Source organism: Oryzias latipes, chromosome 24 (genome assembly GCF_053564925.1).
Source record: "Oryzias latipes strain Hd-rR chromosome 24, Olatipes_Hd-rR_3.1".
Classification (NCBI taxonomy): Eukaryota; Metazoa; Chordata; class Actinopteri; order Beloniformes; family Adrianichthyidae; genus Oryzias; species Oryzias latipes.
Window position 1 is genome coordinate 16747855 of NC_136260.1, and position 19171 is coordinate 16767025.

Here is a 19171-nt window from a genome sequence, read left to right on the forward strand (position 1 = left end):
AGTAATCGGAATAAAGAACTTTAAAAGAGGTTAAGTCTCCGTGCCTCAGTGTGGGAAAGGGACACTACATTATTGTATGGCTCTTTCGAAATTACATTTCAAAATATGTGGCATTTATGGCTCTCTTGGCCAAAAAGGTTCCCGACCCCTGATGTAGAGGATTCTTCTTCTTCTTTCTTTTACTGTTTACTAGCACATTTACGCCACCTACTGTTAGAAGAGGTTTAGTGCGGGAAGTCGAAGCAGTACAAATCTCCCAAACCTTGCTCCAAGCTTTTTCTTTGACAGCTCTATTCCACCAGACAGTTATTAATTTCTCCTCAATGATCAATTTTCAAACGGTTGGCACTTCTGTTAATTGAAAGGGACGCCATCCATACATCACTACCAAATACCTTGATTCCTTGATTGGTCAAAGTTCGATCTGGTTTAACTCTCAACACAGGTTCAATGATGCGCGTTTTGTGCGAAGAGCCCAAAAACGGACATAAAGTAGCGCGCAAAGGCGAGAGTTTTGAATGCGGAACCCCGAAACGCGCTTTTACAGACTTTTTATTGGATCCACATAGGATCAGCATCAACGTAGCTTTAGGGATACTTTTCCTAACGTGACGATAAAGATTATCCAGCTACCTTGACCTTTTGCACAGATGCAAACAAAGCAGAAAACAAAGATAACTATATTAGTCACTAGGTATTTTCTGTCATTCTCAGCTGGTGACAAATTGAAAGTCTGAACTGCAAGTAAAATCAGGAACTTGTGCTGGCTAATGCTGTTTCTTCCCACAGGGGCATTTAAGATACACTATGGAAGCTTTCTCAAACAATTGCTTTGCAGGTGAAAGCTATACCTTTAGAATTATGGAATACATTGATGTGGATTGGGAATTTTCCTCCTGGGCTCAATACGACATATCCCAGTTTTCCTGAAGTTGTATGAATTCTTGGTCTGGTAGGCTCCTTAAACATGTGGTCACAACCCCTAAGCAAGAGCTTGACCCTGTCTGTATCAGGACAAATGGATAACCCTTAGAGAAAAGGCTTTGTTAGTACATGGGGTCAGGTTATCTTGTGCTTGACATTTTAAGAGCAGATAAGAACAGGGCTATCAAAGAACTATGTAGTCCCTAAAGGCTGATGCTTGACTTTGAAGAACTGGATGCAGCAAGTTTAAGTCCTAGTTCCAGATTTCGTGTCTTAGCATGAAACTGAGAAGAGCTTGCACAACACTGGCTGCTCTTTTTGATCATAGTGGACGCAGCAGCAATTTACCAAAAATAACTTCAACAGATGCAAAGAGGAGTAACTTAGCAGAACAAAAAAACATCAGTTTGTAAATTCAAGGTCAAACCTTCGTAGCAAATAAAGATCTGCTTTGTACTTTTACACTTCTGTCAGGTACTGTAATTTGCGCAGTTTTATTTCAATGACAGGCAGATCAGATGGTGTTTATTTTGGAAGGATGCCGGTAGGAGCGCGGTGGAATGGTGTTCTCGTCATTCGTGTGTTTATGCTTCTGAAGCCAGCATTTCAGCACATGGTGGCTGTTCTGGTTCAGTAACATTCAAATCAAGTTCTGCAGGTCTTTGTACTTTTTCTGTCTAGTTGCTGCTGTTTGCACACGTCAACTTGATGAATTCTTCATATATGAGGGTTTTAGGGAACATCTCTTCCGCTGTTTCTCCAATTTGTCTGATACCTCAAACAAAAAAAGTATTTCTTTTTTCACCCAAAGCTCATCTAAGTCTGTAAATTACACTGATTCAACTTGTTTTTATTATTGTTGTTTTCTAGGAGAAACAGGACCACAACAGTACCTCTCTGCAGCTCCGAAATGAAATCCAGGTAAAAAAAAAACTTTATAAAAAACATTAAAAATGGCATGGAAACTTCGCATAGATCTGAATTGTTTTTTTCCCCATCACTTCTGTCTTTCAGGAATCCTTAGGCTTCAGCAGCGAGGTGTCCACTCCTGAAACAGACAGGAAGTACGTGTCATCATCACTCTCTGTGGACGTGCTGGTCGCTTGCATCTGTTGCATGTCCTAACATTGTGCCTTAACCGTGTTTGCACACAAATTTATGAATCACACTCAGGCTTTCTTGAGTGCAAAAGCTAAGTATGCAGTGATAATTGCACTAACCTATGAGTGATGGATGACGGTGTTCTGTGACAAAGGTAACTCCTCCTGGGGGGTGGATGTTGCTTCATGGATAACCTCTTAGGGTGTGTGCGGTGTTGACAGATGACAGAGCGAGTGCTGCAGCTGACCTCGGTTGTAGCCACACAGCCATACATAACAGTCCTGATTGACTCTGACAGGTTGACCTGCAGTGTTGTCTCAGTGTGCTACGACTGCTCACAGTCGGTAAACTTTCAACAGCATTCTGGAGAAAAGAGATGTTAATGATGAACACATGCAGCAAAAGCAACGTTTAGTCCCTAAAGCCAAATGCAGGATTTTCTCAGAACCTGACTGAAGATTTTAGCCTCAAAAGTACTACATCCCCAAATGGTTAAATATTTAAAGACCCACTCCGAAGAATTCTGGTTTTTTTTGTCCTTTTGGTGTTTTAACATGTTCTTGTTTTCCTAATGACGGAGGACATGTATAAAGAAAATTAAACCCAAAATTGAATTTTTTGGTATTTCTTTTTCGAATCGTTATGAATGAGGACAAAAACATCTGTTTGAAAAAGAGCTTATTTGTGATGTGGAAAAAATGCCGCAAGCTTTCTGCTACGTTCAGTAACTGGGTGGGGAAGGGGGGCGGGGTTGCTCCAATCCAACAGTCCTGCCCACAACTTGGCGGTGATGAACTACTGCCGCTCTGCAGAATCTATGTCCTAAAACAGGAGAGGTTTTTTGGCTAAACCACTGGGGACGCTTTAAAAAAAATCTCAAAAGAAATTCAGAGTGGGTCTTTAAAAACATGAACATTTCAGAATTTATGAATTTGTCATGCCAGGTAAAATCATATACCGTGCATAAATGACATAGTTTCTTTTGCTGTGTCCCTGGAGCTAAATGAAACCACAGACTCTTTCCCCGTGGCTAAGCCTCTCATTCCAGCAGCCGTCCTCTGTTCTCCGGCCCTCTGCACTTCCTTCCTGGCTTTGTGTCCTGTGGGTAGAGGGGGAGGCAGAAAGGGTGATGTCCAAAAGATAACAAGCGAAGGAGAATGAACGAAGGATGAAACAGGACATGGGTGGGGTTCCTTTTCCCTGCTTCTTGTACCGCAAACATTTGGGTCGATATTTCTGTACCTCTTTGTATTTTATCCACCTTAAGCGTTTCCATCATGCTCTAACTTGAGGTCAGTCTGACAAAGTATTCAAACAATCCAATCAGCTGTCAGGCGTAACACATTAGCTTCTTTATGAGCCATTTTGTTTGGCCTTATTGAACCCCAAGGGTCAAAAACAAAACCTGTTTCCAGAATGACTCATAATAATTACAGCAATTTCTGCCATATTTAAATGATCAAAAATCTCTTTTCCTAATTATCACCGATTTGTGACCCTCAATGGGTTGTCATGTTAGTGTGATGACCACGTGCAGCAGAGGAAGCACATACCACAGACATTATAACATTTTCCCATGGCTGTATATGTTGTACAGGCAAATTCTGAGAATGATGGGAACCAGATGCCGCATTTCAAACAATGTTTTCCTTTTCTGTTTGGGAGAAATCCTTAGAAAGAGGTTAAAAATGTTGTTTGTTTTGTCATGTTTTTTCCTGCCTTGGTGTATATTTTAGATTTGTATTCTTCTCATCAGCCCTGTCATAAAAAATATTGCTTTATTTGGCTTTTCAGGGAATTTGTTTTGCTTCTAATTCCATTCATGTTTTTAAAATACAGAAATGAGTTTAGCTTCTTTTTTAAGGGGTGAAAGTTTGAATGAAAGAACTAAAAGAATGTACTTCCTCTCATACTTAAACTTTTCCAGCTCAAAAACCCATTTTTTTTTTGGTCAATCTGCTATCCTATTTCTTCATATCTTCCTCAGCTCTCTTTTTCATTACATTGCCTTTTGTCCCTTTCCCATTGTAGTGAAAGGACATAAGGTAAAGTGATTTATCACATCCATGCAATCGGAAGGACAGACCCTGTCCATTTCTCCGATGTATTACTGGCAGGCCCACAAAAGCGGCTTTTCCTCGCTGACGCACAGCTACATCATCATCACCTCTCTACAGAACAATACGAGATTTCCCAGACTTCATCCTGCAGCTGTGCCAGCCCTGTGTCTCGGTGTGTCCCCGTTACATTGTCGGCGAGGCTTGGGCACAGCTCCCATGAATTCAGGCCGTGATGACAGAGGGCTCTCGGAAGGTCAAGCAGTCAAAAGTTTGGGACTTCCTGTTTTAGAGTGTGATTGATTTGTTGGGATTGTTAAACAGGTTAAGCAGCTGCGTTATCAGTGCAGTTAACTGGAGGAGTAAATGTATTTTGATGAAAGCATGGATGTCACTGACACAGGATACACAACATAGATTAAAGGTTTTAGGAGTCAGAAAGCAGTTCTGGTACTTTAAGCCAAGTTTTGACACTGATAAGATCGATTTGGAGGCTCGACAGGGAGGCCAAAACAAACATGTTGCTGTATTTTTCAGCCTCTCAAAAAAAAAAATATATAATAAAATTTTTGCTGTGAATTTAGATTAACAAAAAGAAAACATGTGGCTACATTTTATTTTCTGTTTTGCTGTTTAAGCTTTTGGACCCTCCCCTCCATGTGACCTCTAACATCGATGCCTTCTAAAAGTTCTTCTTTGATTTCCCTTTTTTAGTACTGAGTTCACACTAGCCTTTGTGCTATCTTGTGGGGTCCAGATGACCCCACTCCCAACGTGGGGTCATCTGGACCCCACAAGATAGCACAAGGGCTAAACATGCGACTCACATTCACGAATCTGCATTCAAGAATGCTCTAAACTCTATTCCAATATATAAAACACTTATTCATTTCTCCTCCATGATCAATTTTTAAATGGTTGGTAATTACATACCATAAATTAAAAGGTCATGCCCTCTATACGTCACAGAGTCCCTGATTGGTCAAAGTTCAAACAGTTCAACTTTCAATGTGTGTTCAGTGGATGCGTATTTTGTACGTAGAGCCAAAAAACTCTTAAAAATGTACAAAGAAAGCAACTCAAAACTTTTGAACGGAAGCCTGAAATGGGAATAATTGCACAATTGCATCGACTTTTTAGTGGAAATGCTCGTAAGAGGGGTGTCTCAGCTTTATACTTGACCATTATTCATTTTTCTACCAAACAGTGGCCTCTTTATTAAATCAATTTGCACCTGACATTCTACTTTGGATGGATAGAAACTTTCAGTAAAGTTTGAAAACTTTAGTGAGATTCTTGTGTGCTTGAATCAGAAACTGCTTAATTACCTCAGACATGTGTACTGTAAACATTTAAAGTTAAACCTGTTAGGTGAAAGATAAGTGCTGGCATACTCGCTGCTCTGCCTGCAGATATGTTAGTTGATACATTCATAAGCCACATGGCGGGGGGTATTTTTAAAAAGCATACAAAAGTCTCTTACTGAGTTGTTTTGCATTAGCTTTGACACTTGCTTCTTTTATGGGCAAATGAGCAGAGGGGCAAACCATCCAGGCCTCCATTCAATTAGCATGTCATTATGTTGTCATGGTAGCCAGGCTTTAAGCCACGGAGAGCTTTCCCGTTGCTCAAAGAGAAGACGGCCATGTTTGAATATTTGCACTCACATGCATGGAGCCAGTGGAGGGGAAAACCAACTGTTCATTTAGTTTTGATCTTACAGGACACGTTCCGCCAGCAGATCTGCATTTAAGCCATGATGTCCGAGATCGAATTTAGGCGGGTCTCACTCTGCTGAATTGATTAATTGAGCAAATCTTTTGTTTTAATTGATGTTTATTCCTTATTTCATTGCTCCTCATCACTCTCGAGCTATGTTCACAGTGGGGGAGCATTTAACAACGCTAAACACACATTCTTGCGAATCATCTTTCTTTCACAGCTCTATTCCGATATATAAAAGACTTGGTGTCATATAAATCAGTTCGGGCACAAACCGCAATTATTAATTTCTCCTCCATGATCGATTTTCTCATGGTCGGCACTTCCAGGAATAAAAATAGACTCCGTCCATGCATCTCTATCAAATCCAAGTCCCTGATTTGTCAAAGTTCAACCTGGTTTAACTTATCACCCATGTTCAATGGCCACGCGTTTTGTACGTAAAGCCAGAAAACGGTTATAGAAAGTTTCATGAATGCGAGAGTTTTCAACGTGGAAGCTTGAAACGGACATTTACATAGACTTTACATTGGAAGTAGTCGCTTGAACGTGTGTTGCTGAGGTGTGAACATGGCTTCACAGTTGCACAAGGTGCAGCATGTCATCTTGTCACATCTGGCCTAAGGCTTTGCTGATTTAACATCTGGTTTAGCCTAGGTTTTCAGGAGCTCATTTGAACCTTTGAAGCTCATCCTTCACATAAATAGTAGATGATTCATCTCTCATGCGGCAGAACTTGCCAGAATACCGGAGCGCAGATGCTCGTGTGTCGCTGTTGACTGGATGCTGAGTTCAGGTTGGGTTTTTTACAAGAAGCCTTTAAACTGCTATTTTCCTCATGTTAGTTCTGCTCAGAAAACATGTCAGGCATTCACATTTTCCATCTTTGTCGCTCTTATGCCTTCGGTTTCCTTCCTCTCTTCTGTCACTCCCACTCCTTCATCTCTTCTCGTGACTGTAATCCTGCAGATGGAAGTGGAAACACAAACAGGCTGAGTGTGCCCTGTGGTCTAAACCCCCCCACACACCCATCCGCCTCCACCTTCTGTCTCACTCTCCACCCCTATGCCTTACTTCTTCTCACACTTTTCCTCCCCATCCATCTTTAAATTCTCCTAAACTGATTTGAAGCAACATTTTTAAAGCATTATCATTGAATTGGTCATAAATGAAAAATACAAGCGCATTTCTCAACCCCTACAACTGTTTATGTAAGCTTTCAAAAAATACACATTTAAACTCTTAAATTGCTCGTTTTTGCTCTTTTTTTTGTCCTTTTAGAATGCCTTTGCACAAATCCAGCTCTGAAGACGGATCTGGAGGTAATTTGTTTTAAATTTCTCTCCTGCTTTATAAATAATTTGAAGTTTACATTTACTATATAAGGCTGCATCAAATTGAGAGACTCCTAACACTTTCATCTACTACTTATTTTAAATTGGCGCTACATTTTCTGTATTAAAAAAATACATGTAATGTTGTACAGAGGGTTGTTAGAATTCTTCAAAGGAAACAGAAATAAATGTGATTTTTACAGTAATTGTACGTATAAATTGTGTTTAATCCTGTATCTTTTGTGTTTTGTTAAGATGTCATCACCAGCAAGTCTACCCTGCAATAAATAATGCTAACAGAGTAGTTTGTTGCATTTTAAATGCTGAAAGCACAGTGATACAGCAGTCGAGTTAAAAAAAAAAGGGTTTAGAAAACAGCTTTCGTTTGTAAATGCTCCATAGTGGTTCTCCTGTGGCTGAAAAATCCAAACTTTTCCACTTTAATGCTCACCAGATCTTTCCTTCTTTTAGGCAAATGGGACAATAAGAAGAAAAATAAATCCTTCTGGCAGAACTTCCGCAAATCTCAGCACAAACCCGTGGCTCGACAGACATCCAAAGGTTTGAGTGGCTCTGATTTTTCATCTCCAGAGTGTTTGTTGCTTCAAATTGCCCTTTGACCCTCTGGCATTTGCTGCAATCAGGAGAGGATATTGGCTACGTGGCCAGTGAGATCACCATGAGCGATGAGGAGCGAATCCAGCTGATGATGATGGTGAAGGAGAAGATGATCACTGTAGAAGAAGCTCTGGCTAGGGTAGGAATCGCATAACTTCTCTTTTTCGTCCCCCAGTACCCACTCTCCTCTTCATCCTAGGGCACCCGGGTTGTCTTTTTAACCTCCCGCATCCCCTCACCTCTTTGTGGATTAGATTCCAGTCCCCGTGCCTGATGTGCTCCACAGTCCTGCAACAGTTCCGGCGCACTAAAACGACTAACTCTCACTAACCCCTCAGAGGCCCCACATTTAGTACTGCATTGTCGTTCACACATACACAGACACACAAACAAGATCCGGACCAGCTGGTGTGTTCGGGGTTAGGAGTGTTGATTTTAGGGTTCGAGCTCTTGGTGTGTGTGTGTTGGTGTGTTGTTAAAGTGGTGATTGCAAAATTGACTGTCCTGGTAACTCAATAGCTCAATAGCATCCCCTTTTGGGGGATTTCTGTGGTGCTTTGTGGGTTTTCTCTCTGACATGGTGGATAATCATTTGACTTTCCGGTCTTTTTATTTCCTGCATTTTTTAATTCAATCAAGTTTCAGTTGATTGATCGGTTTCCTCTTCATTTTCTCTTTTCTATCTATTTTTTTATCAGTTTCAATCTTAAATACTTTGCTTGTGTGTAGAAATGGTGAATAGCAGCACTAGATAAAAGGTTTTTTTTTTATTGATCGAAAGTTTGATCAGAAGGACTGATTGACATACTGATTCACCTTTGAAGATGGTATTTTTGTTTGTTTTTATTTTTTATTATCATTTTACAACTAGACAGGAAACATATGTCAACTTTTTTAAAATACGTTTTAGATGGTTTTTAATAGAAATCCCAACACAAAATAAAAAAATATACACTATAAAATGTAATTTGTTCACATCAGAAAGTTTTTTTTTGTTTAATTTTACCTCATAACCAATTAAAAAGCAGAATAATCCAGTATGTGTTTAGACTGGTTTGTCACAATGAAAGGCTTGGATATTTTAAAAAAATTAGGATTGAAGGAGGAATTTCCAAACTTGCAGGACTTTTTTTTTCTTAAGTAATTTACAGTTTACATCTATTATTGTTCAATGGAAATGCCTTATACAAATTGCGTCTGCGCTAACTGATGCAAAACAGAAAAAGAAACTCAATAATTTATAATATTTGAACACTATTCATATAAGCCTGTTCATAAAGGTTTCTGTTTGAGCAGCAATCAAGTTTTAGGTTAATCATCAAGAGTTTTTTTAAGGATCATGAGGTTACGTGAAACATTTGTTTGTTTTGGGACACAAGGAGTGAAAGTGTCATCCTGTAGCAGGATTTCCTGCTGGTCTCCATCCTCCAGCTTGGAGCTGCCGCTCACATGTTTCTCAATGATGTGTTAGTGTACAGAGACAGCATTCTGGATGAGAGTGGGTGGCCTCGCCCTCTTCCTCTGCCTCTCTAAACTCTTCTCTCCCGTGTAGCTGAAGGAGTATGAGCGCAACAAACAGTCCAGCAGTACTGACACTGCAGAGTGGACTGAAGGATCCACATCCAATCTAAACCAGTCCTCAAACTACGACGTAAGTAACCCTCTTTCCCCCAGATCCTTCTGCTCTCCTAATGATTCTCACTTTTGATTGTTCAGTTTCAGTTGTCACTATAATATTTCACGAAAATAATTCCCTCTCTAAATGTCTATAACTTATTATCCACAATCTTTTTAACTTACATCTTGGCTTAAATCTTCTTCTCAAGCAAAACCCAAATCAGTCCACATTTTGCATATTTTGGTCCACCATGTCACAATCAACCGGAAAGGAATGCATCAGAAAAGTTCATCCATGTCTCATTTTACCCCCAAAAGCTGTTTGTGAATGTTTTTTTTTTTCTCAAAATATAATGTTTGACATAAACATCTCATTTAAAACTTGTGCCAACTGTGTGAATGACTGGGTTTTGATGCTTGGACAGAAACATGTGAAACAAGACTTGGTTGTCTTAAGCAAAGATCTGTATTTTTCTTAAAATGGGATCATTAATTCTTATGTTGGCATTAGAGTTTTGTTGTGTTATTGGCTTCGATGAATCTGTTTTTAGTGTTTTCTCAGCCTCATATCTGAATAAATAAATAAAAAAGGTTTTTGAGAGTTTTGAATTCTTCTGCAGTTAGTCTCATCCACTTTTTTATACAGGTAAAACTATTAAAACTACAGGGTCTTGGAAAATATCAAACTGATATCATAAACCGTACAGAAAATGACTACTCATTCCCAAATAACATCCAGAAATTATTTATGGTAGGAGAAAATTCCCACAATCTGAGAGGAACAGGAACATTTAAATTACCAATAGTATCAACAAACATAAGGCATTGTGGGTGTTTGTGATTCTCAACAAAATTTTGGAATAGTAAAGTAAAAAACTATAAGCATGTGGTATGCTTAATTACAAAAAAATAAGTAAATACTGGGTTAAAAAAATCAAAATGGTAAAAATCAATTCTTAAAAAATGTTTGGTATTTTTTGACTAAACAATTCTTGCAATTTTCTAAAAACAAAAAGACAAAAAGCAACATACGGTTATTCCAGTTCCCATGCTTTGAGGCCTCTTCAGACCCACCCACATCAGAAAAATATACATTTAGAATCAACAATTGAGGAAATTCCAGAATCCCAAGTTGTTTTAAGAGACAAATGTTTGTATGTTTGTCTTACTCATTATAAAAATCCCATAAATAGTTACATCTGCATGACTTCTTACCGAATCTGTCCACGGTTTTTTTTTTCTGGTGACTGGTGATTTCCTTTCCCGCAAGGAAGTAGGTCAATCATATCATAAAGGATCTCCGTTGGTGTCGAGTGGGTCCTCCTTGTGGATTCATGGGTGTCCTGGATGATTTTAATTAGTCCTGTTAAACCCTCTGTTGGCCCCTTGTGCTCATTTCCTGTCGAAGGAGGATTGATTGACTGGGGATTTGAAGACATGCAGAAGGCAATGGAGTGAGGAGGAATTATTGTTTAGAGGCAGTCTGTGTACAGTTCTGCAGACGAGCCCCGGAGGCGGAGAGAAAATGAGACAAACTGAGAGGGAGGATAAAGACTTCGCACTCGTCTCCAAGGCTACAAGTGTGCAGCTCTGTATCCTTCTCAGGAATTAGGGAAAATCCTTCTCTGTTTGAGGCCTCTGATGTTATCCCTTCTTGTTGCGACTTCTCTTTTCGTGAGCGGTTCTGCGAACAGCTGTAGGTTCTGCTCATTTGTGCATGCTTGCATGCGTGTGCAGAAACTCACAGTACATAGCTGCTGTCTTTTATGTTTTGGTCCATCTGAGCCCGCATTCCTCTGCCGGTCATTAATGATTTGGGGGCCAAGGCAGGGTCAGAGGGGCTCAAACGCAGGGATTGTTCTCTGAGTACAACACGCCTTTTCTCTGCTGGCTGTGCAGCGCGGCACTTCCAAACAGTCCCTCATTCCTGGGAGCTGAATTCACCAACAGGCACATCTGCCATTGTGTGCTCCGACGCAGACATGCTCATTCAGAGGGGGATCTGCGTGAGAATGTGCTCGTGGAACTGCAGATGTTTTTGTTTCAGTTCTTAAAAGTTTAGAAAGGAAGGAGGTGCAGTGAGGTGGTAAGTTATAACAAAGACTGATGGTTTGTTTTGTACAAAAAAAACAGCAACGGAAACGTAGAAACCTTTGGGTTTGCAGCTCGGAGTACTGGGAGCGATCCGTTTGATGACTAAAAATGGCTTTTCTGCTTTTGGAGAAGCAACTTTGTTCCTTATACCCACTTTGATGCCTGTTTTCTTATCCCTTTTTGGTAAACTTGGGTTTTGTTTTGTTCTCTCTGGTAATAACAATGGATTTTAAACTTTTTGATTAAGCTGAAATTGCACAGTCTGATTTCTCCTCAAACAGAAGGTTTTGTTTTTCCTCACATTTCAGTTACTTGTGCAAAAATGGATCATAAGACTCCTGTCTGGCCCCAAACCTTCCAGCTGCAGGCAGAGTGATTCATCAGACTAACTGTCAGACCTGAGCTGAGGACACGGCAGAGAGATGGATTTAAGAGCGAGATGGCGGAGGTCAATTTACCAGCTGGAGCTTTGTTTCAACAAAAACTGGAAAAAATAAACCACTTTGAAGTTGTTGGGTGTGCGATGCCTGCAGGAAATGAATGAGTTGTCATTGTGTTGTCGGTTGACTTTATCGGATTGTTGGACCAACAACGTGTGTGCAAAAAGTCAAGTCAGCAGTTTTTCACTTGGTAGAGCTAAGCCTTGAATGTGTCAGCGGGTTAGTGTGTGACCTTGAGCATTTTCGAATGGAAAAAAAGCAACTTTATGGTGTATACAAAGCATTTTCCAGTTGATTTGAGCCATTCTTGTCATTCTATAATATCAGTTAAATGCATTTAATGCCATTTTTCAGGAACATGAACCTCATACAATGCAGTGGGCCACCATTCCTCCACCCCTCCATTTCACTCCTCACTAACGTCCTAAAAAGACCTTCATCTTTTTTTAAAATATTTTAACATTAAGGTGTAGTCGTTGTACCGAGCTGGAAAATTTGTTTTATTTTTTAGATTCCATCCTTTATAGATTAAAGGACTTTCCTTTTTTAAGTGTGTCATCCATTTTTTTTTTCATGGTTTTCTCTCCCAGCAGTCTCGTGAGCAGTCGGACGATGAGCAATCAGAGGACTCTGTGAAGTTCAAACGGCTTCACAAATTGGTTAATTCGACACGTCGAGTTAGGAAAAAACTCATCAAGGTGGAGGAGGGCAAGAAACATGCCCCTGAAGGTTTGTGACTCAGTGTGACAAAGATACGCTCACTGTCTGACAGCTCAGATGAGTTTTTGCTTCCATCTGCATCTCATTAAAAAGTTAATAGTACTGTGATGCATTTAAGAACTTTTTATTAAGTTTCTCTGAAAACGTTCTGTACAACTTTTGATTCCAACAGAGTAATAGAGCCACCATAAAAAAAATAGATTTACAAGTTTAAAGTCATATAAAACTATATAATAATAAGGATGTAAAATTAGGAGAAAAAAATCATATTATGAGAATACAATCATATTATGTAAAAAAAAACTTTTTATAAATGTAAAAGAGTAGAGTCATAAAAATATGTTACAAAAAAGTCATAATCCTAAAGGAATAAAGTTGTAATATTATGAGGATAAAAGTATCAGAAAATATACACAAATAAAGTCACAATTTTACTAGAATAAAGTTGTAATATGAAAAGAATTTAGCTGAATAAAGTCGTGATGTTTTTGGAAAATGTCAAAAATGTTATGATTTTAAAAAAAAGTTTTAATTTTACTAGAAGAAAACCTATTTTTTTCTCATAACTTTACAACTTCATTCTGGTAAAATTGTGACTTTTTTTTCTCATAAATGTGTAGGAACTTTATTCTTGTGAACTTAAGGGTTTTTTCTCATTTTCTGACTTTTTTCTCTTAAACTCTGACTTTTTCCTATTAATTTACCACTTTTTTCTAAAATTACAACTTTTTTCTCATAAGTTCACAACTTTTTTCATAATTTCAGGACTTTATTTTCGTAAAAAATAACTATTTTCTCATAAACCTACAACATTATTCTCGTGAATGTATTTATGGTGGCCCTAAAACTCTGTGGTAGGGTCAAAAGCAAATCTTATTTTTTAATCTCCATCATAGATTTTCTGAATCTGGAGTTGCCCCTAACCTGTGACGACAGCACCGCTCTGTACACGGGGGTGCTGAAGAAGCCCATCTTGCACCAGGAGGCTTCTCTGCCGTCGCTCGCTCACGATCAGCTCTCCCTGGATGGAGACGCAGACAGCTTGACCACCTCCCCTTCCTCCAGCAGCTTGGACACCTGGTCTGGGCACAAGCTGGTCAAAACATTCAGCAAGTCTTCCAGCACCCACGGTCTCATCCGGCCCCCCAGGAGGACCCCTGCTGTCTCCAGCGCACTTGGAGGCTCTGTGTCCGGCGTCACGGGCAGCGGCTCCTCCTTCTCGGAGCTCGATGCATGCGAATTGGACGATGAGGGGAAGCTGTCGCGTTCCTCAACAGATGGCGAGATGAGAAAGGCCCTGAGCTCCATCTCCCACGGGGTAAGTAACAACGAGGCGCTCTATGCCTTCTATGGGCTCACCAAACCTCGCCCTAAACCCCACCCCCAGTCCCGCCTTCTGATCTCTCTGGAAGACGGCACACCAGGGAGCCCCAAACATCAAGCTGCCAATCGGCACCGGGGAGGTTGGACTCAAAGGAAACCAGACCCCAACTACGCATACTCCACCAAGCACCTGCTCTACCAGCGCTCGCGCAACGCCAAGTCCCCCATCTCCCCCATGTCTGTTACCCCTTCCTCCCCTATCCACTGCGATGTAGCCAAATCAAAAGTATTTGGGGGTGGCGGAGGGGGCTGGGCGTTCCCTTCTCGCCGGCTGCGCGGGCGAACTGCGGTCAGTGAGCTCAACATCACCTATGTGGTAGAACGGAGCCTGTACGGTCACCTCAACTGGGCTCAGCTGGTCCGCCCCGTTACCCTCAGCCGCGCTGAGCGGCGCTGTCTTTTGGAGGACGACCGTGAGGTGGACAGGAAGTGGGCGGCCAGCGTGGACCGCTGCACCAAGCGTGTGCTGTTGCGCATCCAGCAGAAGTCTGTGAGTTTGGACCTCGAGGTTCAAATCGACCGCCGCGTGTGGGCAGGAGTTGGTACCTCAAAGTTCCAGAATAGCTTCCGGTTAAAAACAGAAGAGATTTAAAGATGTAGACCAGAAATAGAGAAAAATAAGTAGTGCTGCCATACCTGCTTTTGATAGAGCTTCCCTTGGAGGAATGTCATCTTCCCTGACCTTTAAGTGAAGGTCTTTGCCTCCAACCTTTGATTTTAGCTGAAGATAAAATGAATATGGAATATGCAGCGACACACTTGGCTGGTTAAGTTTCTTAAGTGCCTTTTTATAAATGTCAGATCCCCAAGGAGCATGAGCGCTCGCACAGATCCCCGCGGGTGTAGAAGTTTCACGAGCTCGGAGCAGCGCACATCGCCTCAAAGACATCTTCAGAGAGTGGCATCATTAAATCACAGAGTGACTTCACTGTCTTTATGCCTATCAATTTTAAAATTGATGTTTTATGGCTGAAAAATAAAGAAGGGAAGGACAAAGAAAGAAGCTATCCTGCAGGGATTGTAAATGTAACCAGTAATATTGCAGTTACAACTAGCGTGAAAAGAGTTTCCCCATCAAGCTCCCCCATCTCTTGTGTCTGAGCTCCAGCAGTGGTTTGAAGGGGGGTTTAAAGAGTTATTCTGCAGCTTTGAAGGTACCTGAATCCTGTTGTGTTCTGGTGAAATCACTGGAGGCCGCTCTCATCCTAAAGCTCTCTGAATCCACTTTTTTTTTGTGGTTCTTTTGCTTGTCTTCGACCCTTTTTCCGCTGACGTGGTTTATTATTGTTTATTTATGTTTGTAGTTATCTCTGAGAAACATTCTTTTTCGGGGTGCATGTGCATTCCATTCAGACATCGCCATCCCGTTTCTCCAGACGTCCTCGTCATCATTGACATTGCTGTGGACATTCATTTTAAATATGCAATCTTTCAAGGTCGGCTTAAAAGAAAGTTTTTTCTGCCTTTTTATATCTGTCTCAACATTTTTGTGTGTTTGAGTCAAAGATAACCATAGTTTGCCTTTGTGTCCTACATGATATTTGCTTGTAGCGTCTAAAGTTTTCTCACATGAAGCCGTTTATGTGAGTGATGTGTTTTTATGTGCCTTCCCCTTCTTGCATTTCTCATAAATGCCTTCAAAATCAGGCCGAAATGCAAGTTAAAAAAAAACATTTGTTTAGTTCCAAAATCGTATTAACCCTTAGAAGTCCAGGTCCATTTTGAACTACTTTACAAATAGCTCTAATAATTACCTTTATGGGTTTATTTAGGTAATGCTTATCCCTTTTTTTTTTTTTTTTTAGTACAACCTAGTTTATTTTTTCTTATATTTTTTTACTACATTACCCAAAAATCTAATAAGGAGCCTGTAACTATACAAAAAACACAATTCTGATTAGTAAATTCTGCCAATTTGTACTGCACAAAATCACAAAAATTTGATAACAAAGATGAAAAGTGTATAGATTAGATTTTCAAAAGGTTTGAATACCCTCAACAATTAAAAATAAGTTCAATACAATTAAAAAAAACCTTCTGCTCCACTGTCTGCTCTCATTATTCACTACTGGAGCTCATTGTGTACCTACTTGGACAGACATGCAACAATTTCGCTTTATTTTTCATTCTGCTTAATTTACACTTCATTACAGAAATACAACTAAAATTCTTGATTATGTTTGGTGTACAAAAAAAACCATATACCTGTTTCTAAGTAAAGATTCTCAACTCTCACGTCGTTTGGCTCCGTCCATTGACAAAGTAATCTAACACCAAAGTACGGTTAAATTTGGCGAACCATGTAGTATAAAAGAAAAGGCGAAAAACCGTGTTTGTACAATAATTTTTTTGATTGTGTAAAAATTACGCACTTTTTTCTCTTCTCCCCGGTAAGAATTATTGTCTACCTCATCATCCGTTTCAAGATCTCAAATAGAATTTTTTTCTAAATCTTTATAAGTCAGGAGTGTCCAAACCTTTTGCAAAGAGGGCTAGATTTGGCGAGGTGAAAATGTGTGAGGGCTAACCAATCGGCCTACATTCCTTTGATAACAGTCCTGTAAATGCAAATGAGCTACTTCATTTTGTAATGGGAATCTATGAATGTCTTAATGGAAGATCAGAATAAAACGTAAAGAAAGTATCCACAGGTCGTTGCAACAAGTTCTCAATGGCTTGTGATGTAGTGTAACCAAAATTAATGAAGAAACTGCAGTTCTTAGAAAATGTATTTTTCTTCTTTTTGGCCAATTGAAATTTTGAACGCAGGCCCAAATTGGCTCATGAGCCGGACTTTGGACATGCCTTTTCTAATTGGTCAAAATACTTCTGTACATTCAATATTTATTTCTGACTCCACATTCTGCTGATATGAACTTACATGCAGAAAAACTCCAAAAATGACTAGCTGCTGGTGCTCATGTATTTAAATTTAATGGACGATTTAATGTGTCATAACTCTTATGTTTGAATTCATACCAAAAAAATGTAAAGCTCAAAACCCTTTTGAAACCTTAACGTTAAATTTTGAATGACAAGTGTATTGCTGGTGGGCCGGGGTCACTGAAAACAGTTGATGTGGTTAGCAAACACACTGGCGCGTTCAGAGACTTCTAAGGGTTAAACATATTTGTCCGTGAAGTCTATTTGTTTTCATTCACATTGTGGGCCGGCAGTATTAAAGCCCCCTCACTTGAAATTGAGCTATAACACTGAGTTAAATTAAAGAGTTGGTTACATCATGTCGGGCCACAGTCCCATGTGACATCATGCCCCCACTTATATCCAACCCATATACCCATGTACATTAATCAAACCGCTGCCTGTGTCATGCCAAGCATGAGTCATTGTGAGCATACTGGGTGGGTGTGTGTGGGCGGAAAGGTTTCTCCAACGTGACCTTCTTAGTGTGACTCATTTGACTGTGTTTTGGTTCTCCCACAGAGAACATGCAGCTTCGGGGGCTTTGACCTGTCCAACCGTTCTCTGCATGTGGTCAACGCAGGCTCCGAGGCCAACGTGAGTGCTGGCGGCTCGCCCAATTTCAAGGAGCATGGAGGAGCTGCGCTCCCCCGTGTCGCATTAAATCACCTTTAATCTTCAGTGTCCTCCATTGTCTTTGTGATCCCTTTTTGCCCTGTGATTCCTTGTGCTTCTGACTTGTCCCCCCTCATCTTGTTTTTTTCCTCCCCTGACCTGTCCACTCTGTTTCTTTTTTCCACAGAATAAAGAGCAGGAAGCAATATACAGAGAAGTGGTCAAATCACCCACCACGTCTCGCATCTCGCTGGGCAAGAAAGTCAAGTCGGTGAAAGAGACGATGAGGAAGCGCATGTCAAAGAAGTACAGCAGCTCCCTGTCTGAGCAGGTTGGACATCAGCACAGCTGGACACTGTTCCAGTCTTAGTCCTGTGTTTATAGAGAGTTCAGGCTACATTAAATAACGTGTGGCTGGCTTTAAGGACACACAAGACCGGCTGAGCAAAGGATCCAGAGATGTATATTAAAATAAAAAATACATAAACGGTTCTTGCATTTTGAGTTTATCCTACAAAGTGAAGAAAAAAAGAAATCCTCCAGATGTTGAGCACAGTAAAATGTTCAGTCCAGAGGCTGCTAGTAGGTGGGAGGATTTGTGTTGGTTACTGCATAAACAGGGATTTCTAAAGCACATCAGGTTTCCGTGTCTGCCCTTCCCTCTTTGGCCTGTTGGGTGGAGTGTGGGCTACATGCTGAGCTCATGCACTGATGCAAGTCTCCCTCCAGGATTGCTTTTATTTAAAAAAAGTGAATGATAAAAAGCTGTCGCAGATGCACTGAACTAAGTTTTCTAAATTATCTGATTTGAATGCATATTTGTCATCTCAAATGTGCATCTAAACATCTAAGAGTTAAGCAAAAATTCATCAATTTGAATATTATATGCAGTATTGTTAGTACTTCTACCCAGTACATTTTTGAAAGGTAATAATCTCAGATTATTCATCTATTGTCATTTGCTTACAAATAAAATGGTTTTTAAATATTTTTAAGTGATTGGTCAAAAGGCTGCAAGGGTTAACGGAACCACTCTGTTGGGTGTTTTTTTTTTGTTTGTTTTTTGTTTTTTACTTTCCAAATGCACCCTATTTACATGATCCCTTATATTTTAGCTGGTTATCACACCACAGTGCCCCCTGCTGGATTTGTGGAACAACCGCAGGGAATTGTAATTTTTGGACATCAGAGAAACATGTTTGAGAATTTATAAGGTGTTTAACTTCAAGAGAGACATGTAGATGCTTTGACACATTTGGATTTTTTTGTTCTATTTACCTTCCTTGCTGAATTTTTAAAAATTATTTTTATACCTATTTGAGAAGGAAGATAATAAAAATAGTACTGGTATCTTCTGCAGTGGGTTATCATTCATTGCATGAGTTTTTTTCTAACAATAAACTGCAATAAACTATATTTACACAGTAATAAACTTCTTTTTTTACAATTATTTTAGATGTTTTAAGGCTGTAAAACCCCTCACAACACACTTTATACACTTTTGTCGGGCGGGCATTAACATTTTCACACTTTTCTCCCATTTAAACTCTCCAAAGTTCCAAAAGACTAAATCTAAACTGAATAAATTCTGTACTATACAAGAAAAACAGCACAGAGGAGATTG

The 19171-nt window shown here is 39.9% G+C and overlaps 1 protein-coding gene and 1 long non-coding RNA gene across 21 annotated transcripts in view; one reads left to right on the plus strand and one right to left on the minus strand.

Moving 5' to 3' along the window:
* The window catches only part of sash1a (SAM and SH3 domain containing 1a), a 167971-nt gene that overhangs the window by 134773 nt on the left and 14027 nt on the right, over positions 1 to 19171 (plus strand). For 4 of the 20 annotated variants that reach the window (XM_078942723.1, XM_078942736.1, XM_078942730.1 and 1 more), the window contains exons 3-12: positions 1795 to 1845; positions 1939 to 1988; positions 7086 to 7126; positions 7610 to 7699; positions 7783 to 7895; positions 9309 to 9407; positions 12498 to 12636; positions 13524 to 14500; positions 17455 to 17529; positions 17735 to 17878. In XM_078942723.1, the coding sequence (XP_078798849.1) occupies positions 1795 to 1845; positions 1939 to 1988; positions 7086 to 7126; positions 7610 to 7699; positions 7783 to 7895; positions 9309 to 9407; positions 12498 to 12636; positions 13524 to 14500; positions 17455 to 17529; positions 17735 to 17878 (1779 nt within the window). The remainder of the gene's footprint in view (positions 1 to 1794; positions 1846 to 1938; positions 1989 to 7085; positions 7127 to 7609; positions 7700 to 7782; positions 7896 to 9308; positions 9408 to 12497; positions 12637 to 13523; positions 14501 to 17454; positions 17530 to 17734; positions 17879 to 19171) is intronic. The other 16 variants (XM_078942724.1, XM_078942731.1, XM_078942729.1 and 13 more) reach the window with 7 other exon arrangements.
* LOC110017701 (uncharacterized) lies at positions 2987 to 10722 on the minus strand. Its single transcript, XR_013654060.1, has 3 exons — positions 10589 to 10722; positions 6680 to 6767; positions 2987 to 3124 (listed from the first exon to the last, which is right to left on the minus strand). It is a non-coding gene; the product is annotated as an uncharacterized LOC110017701 (long non-coding RNA).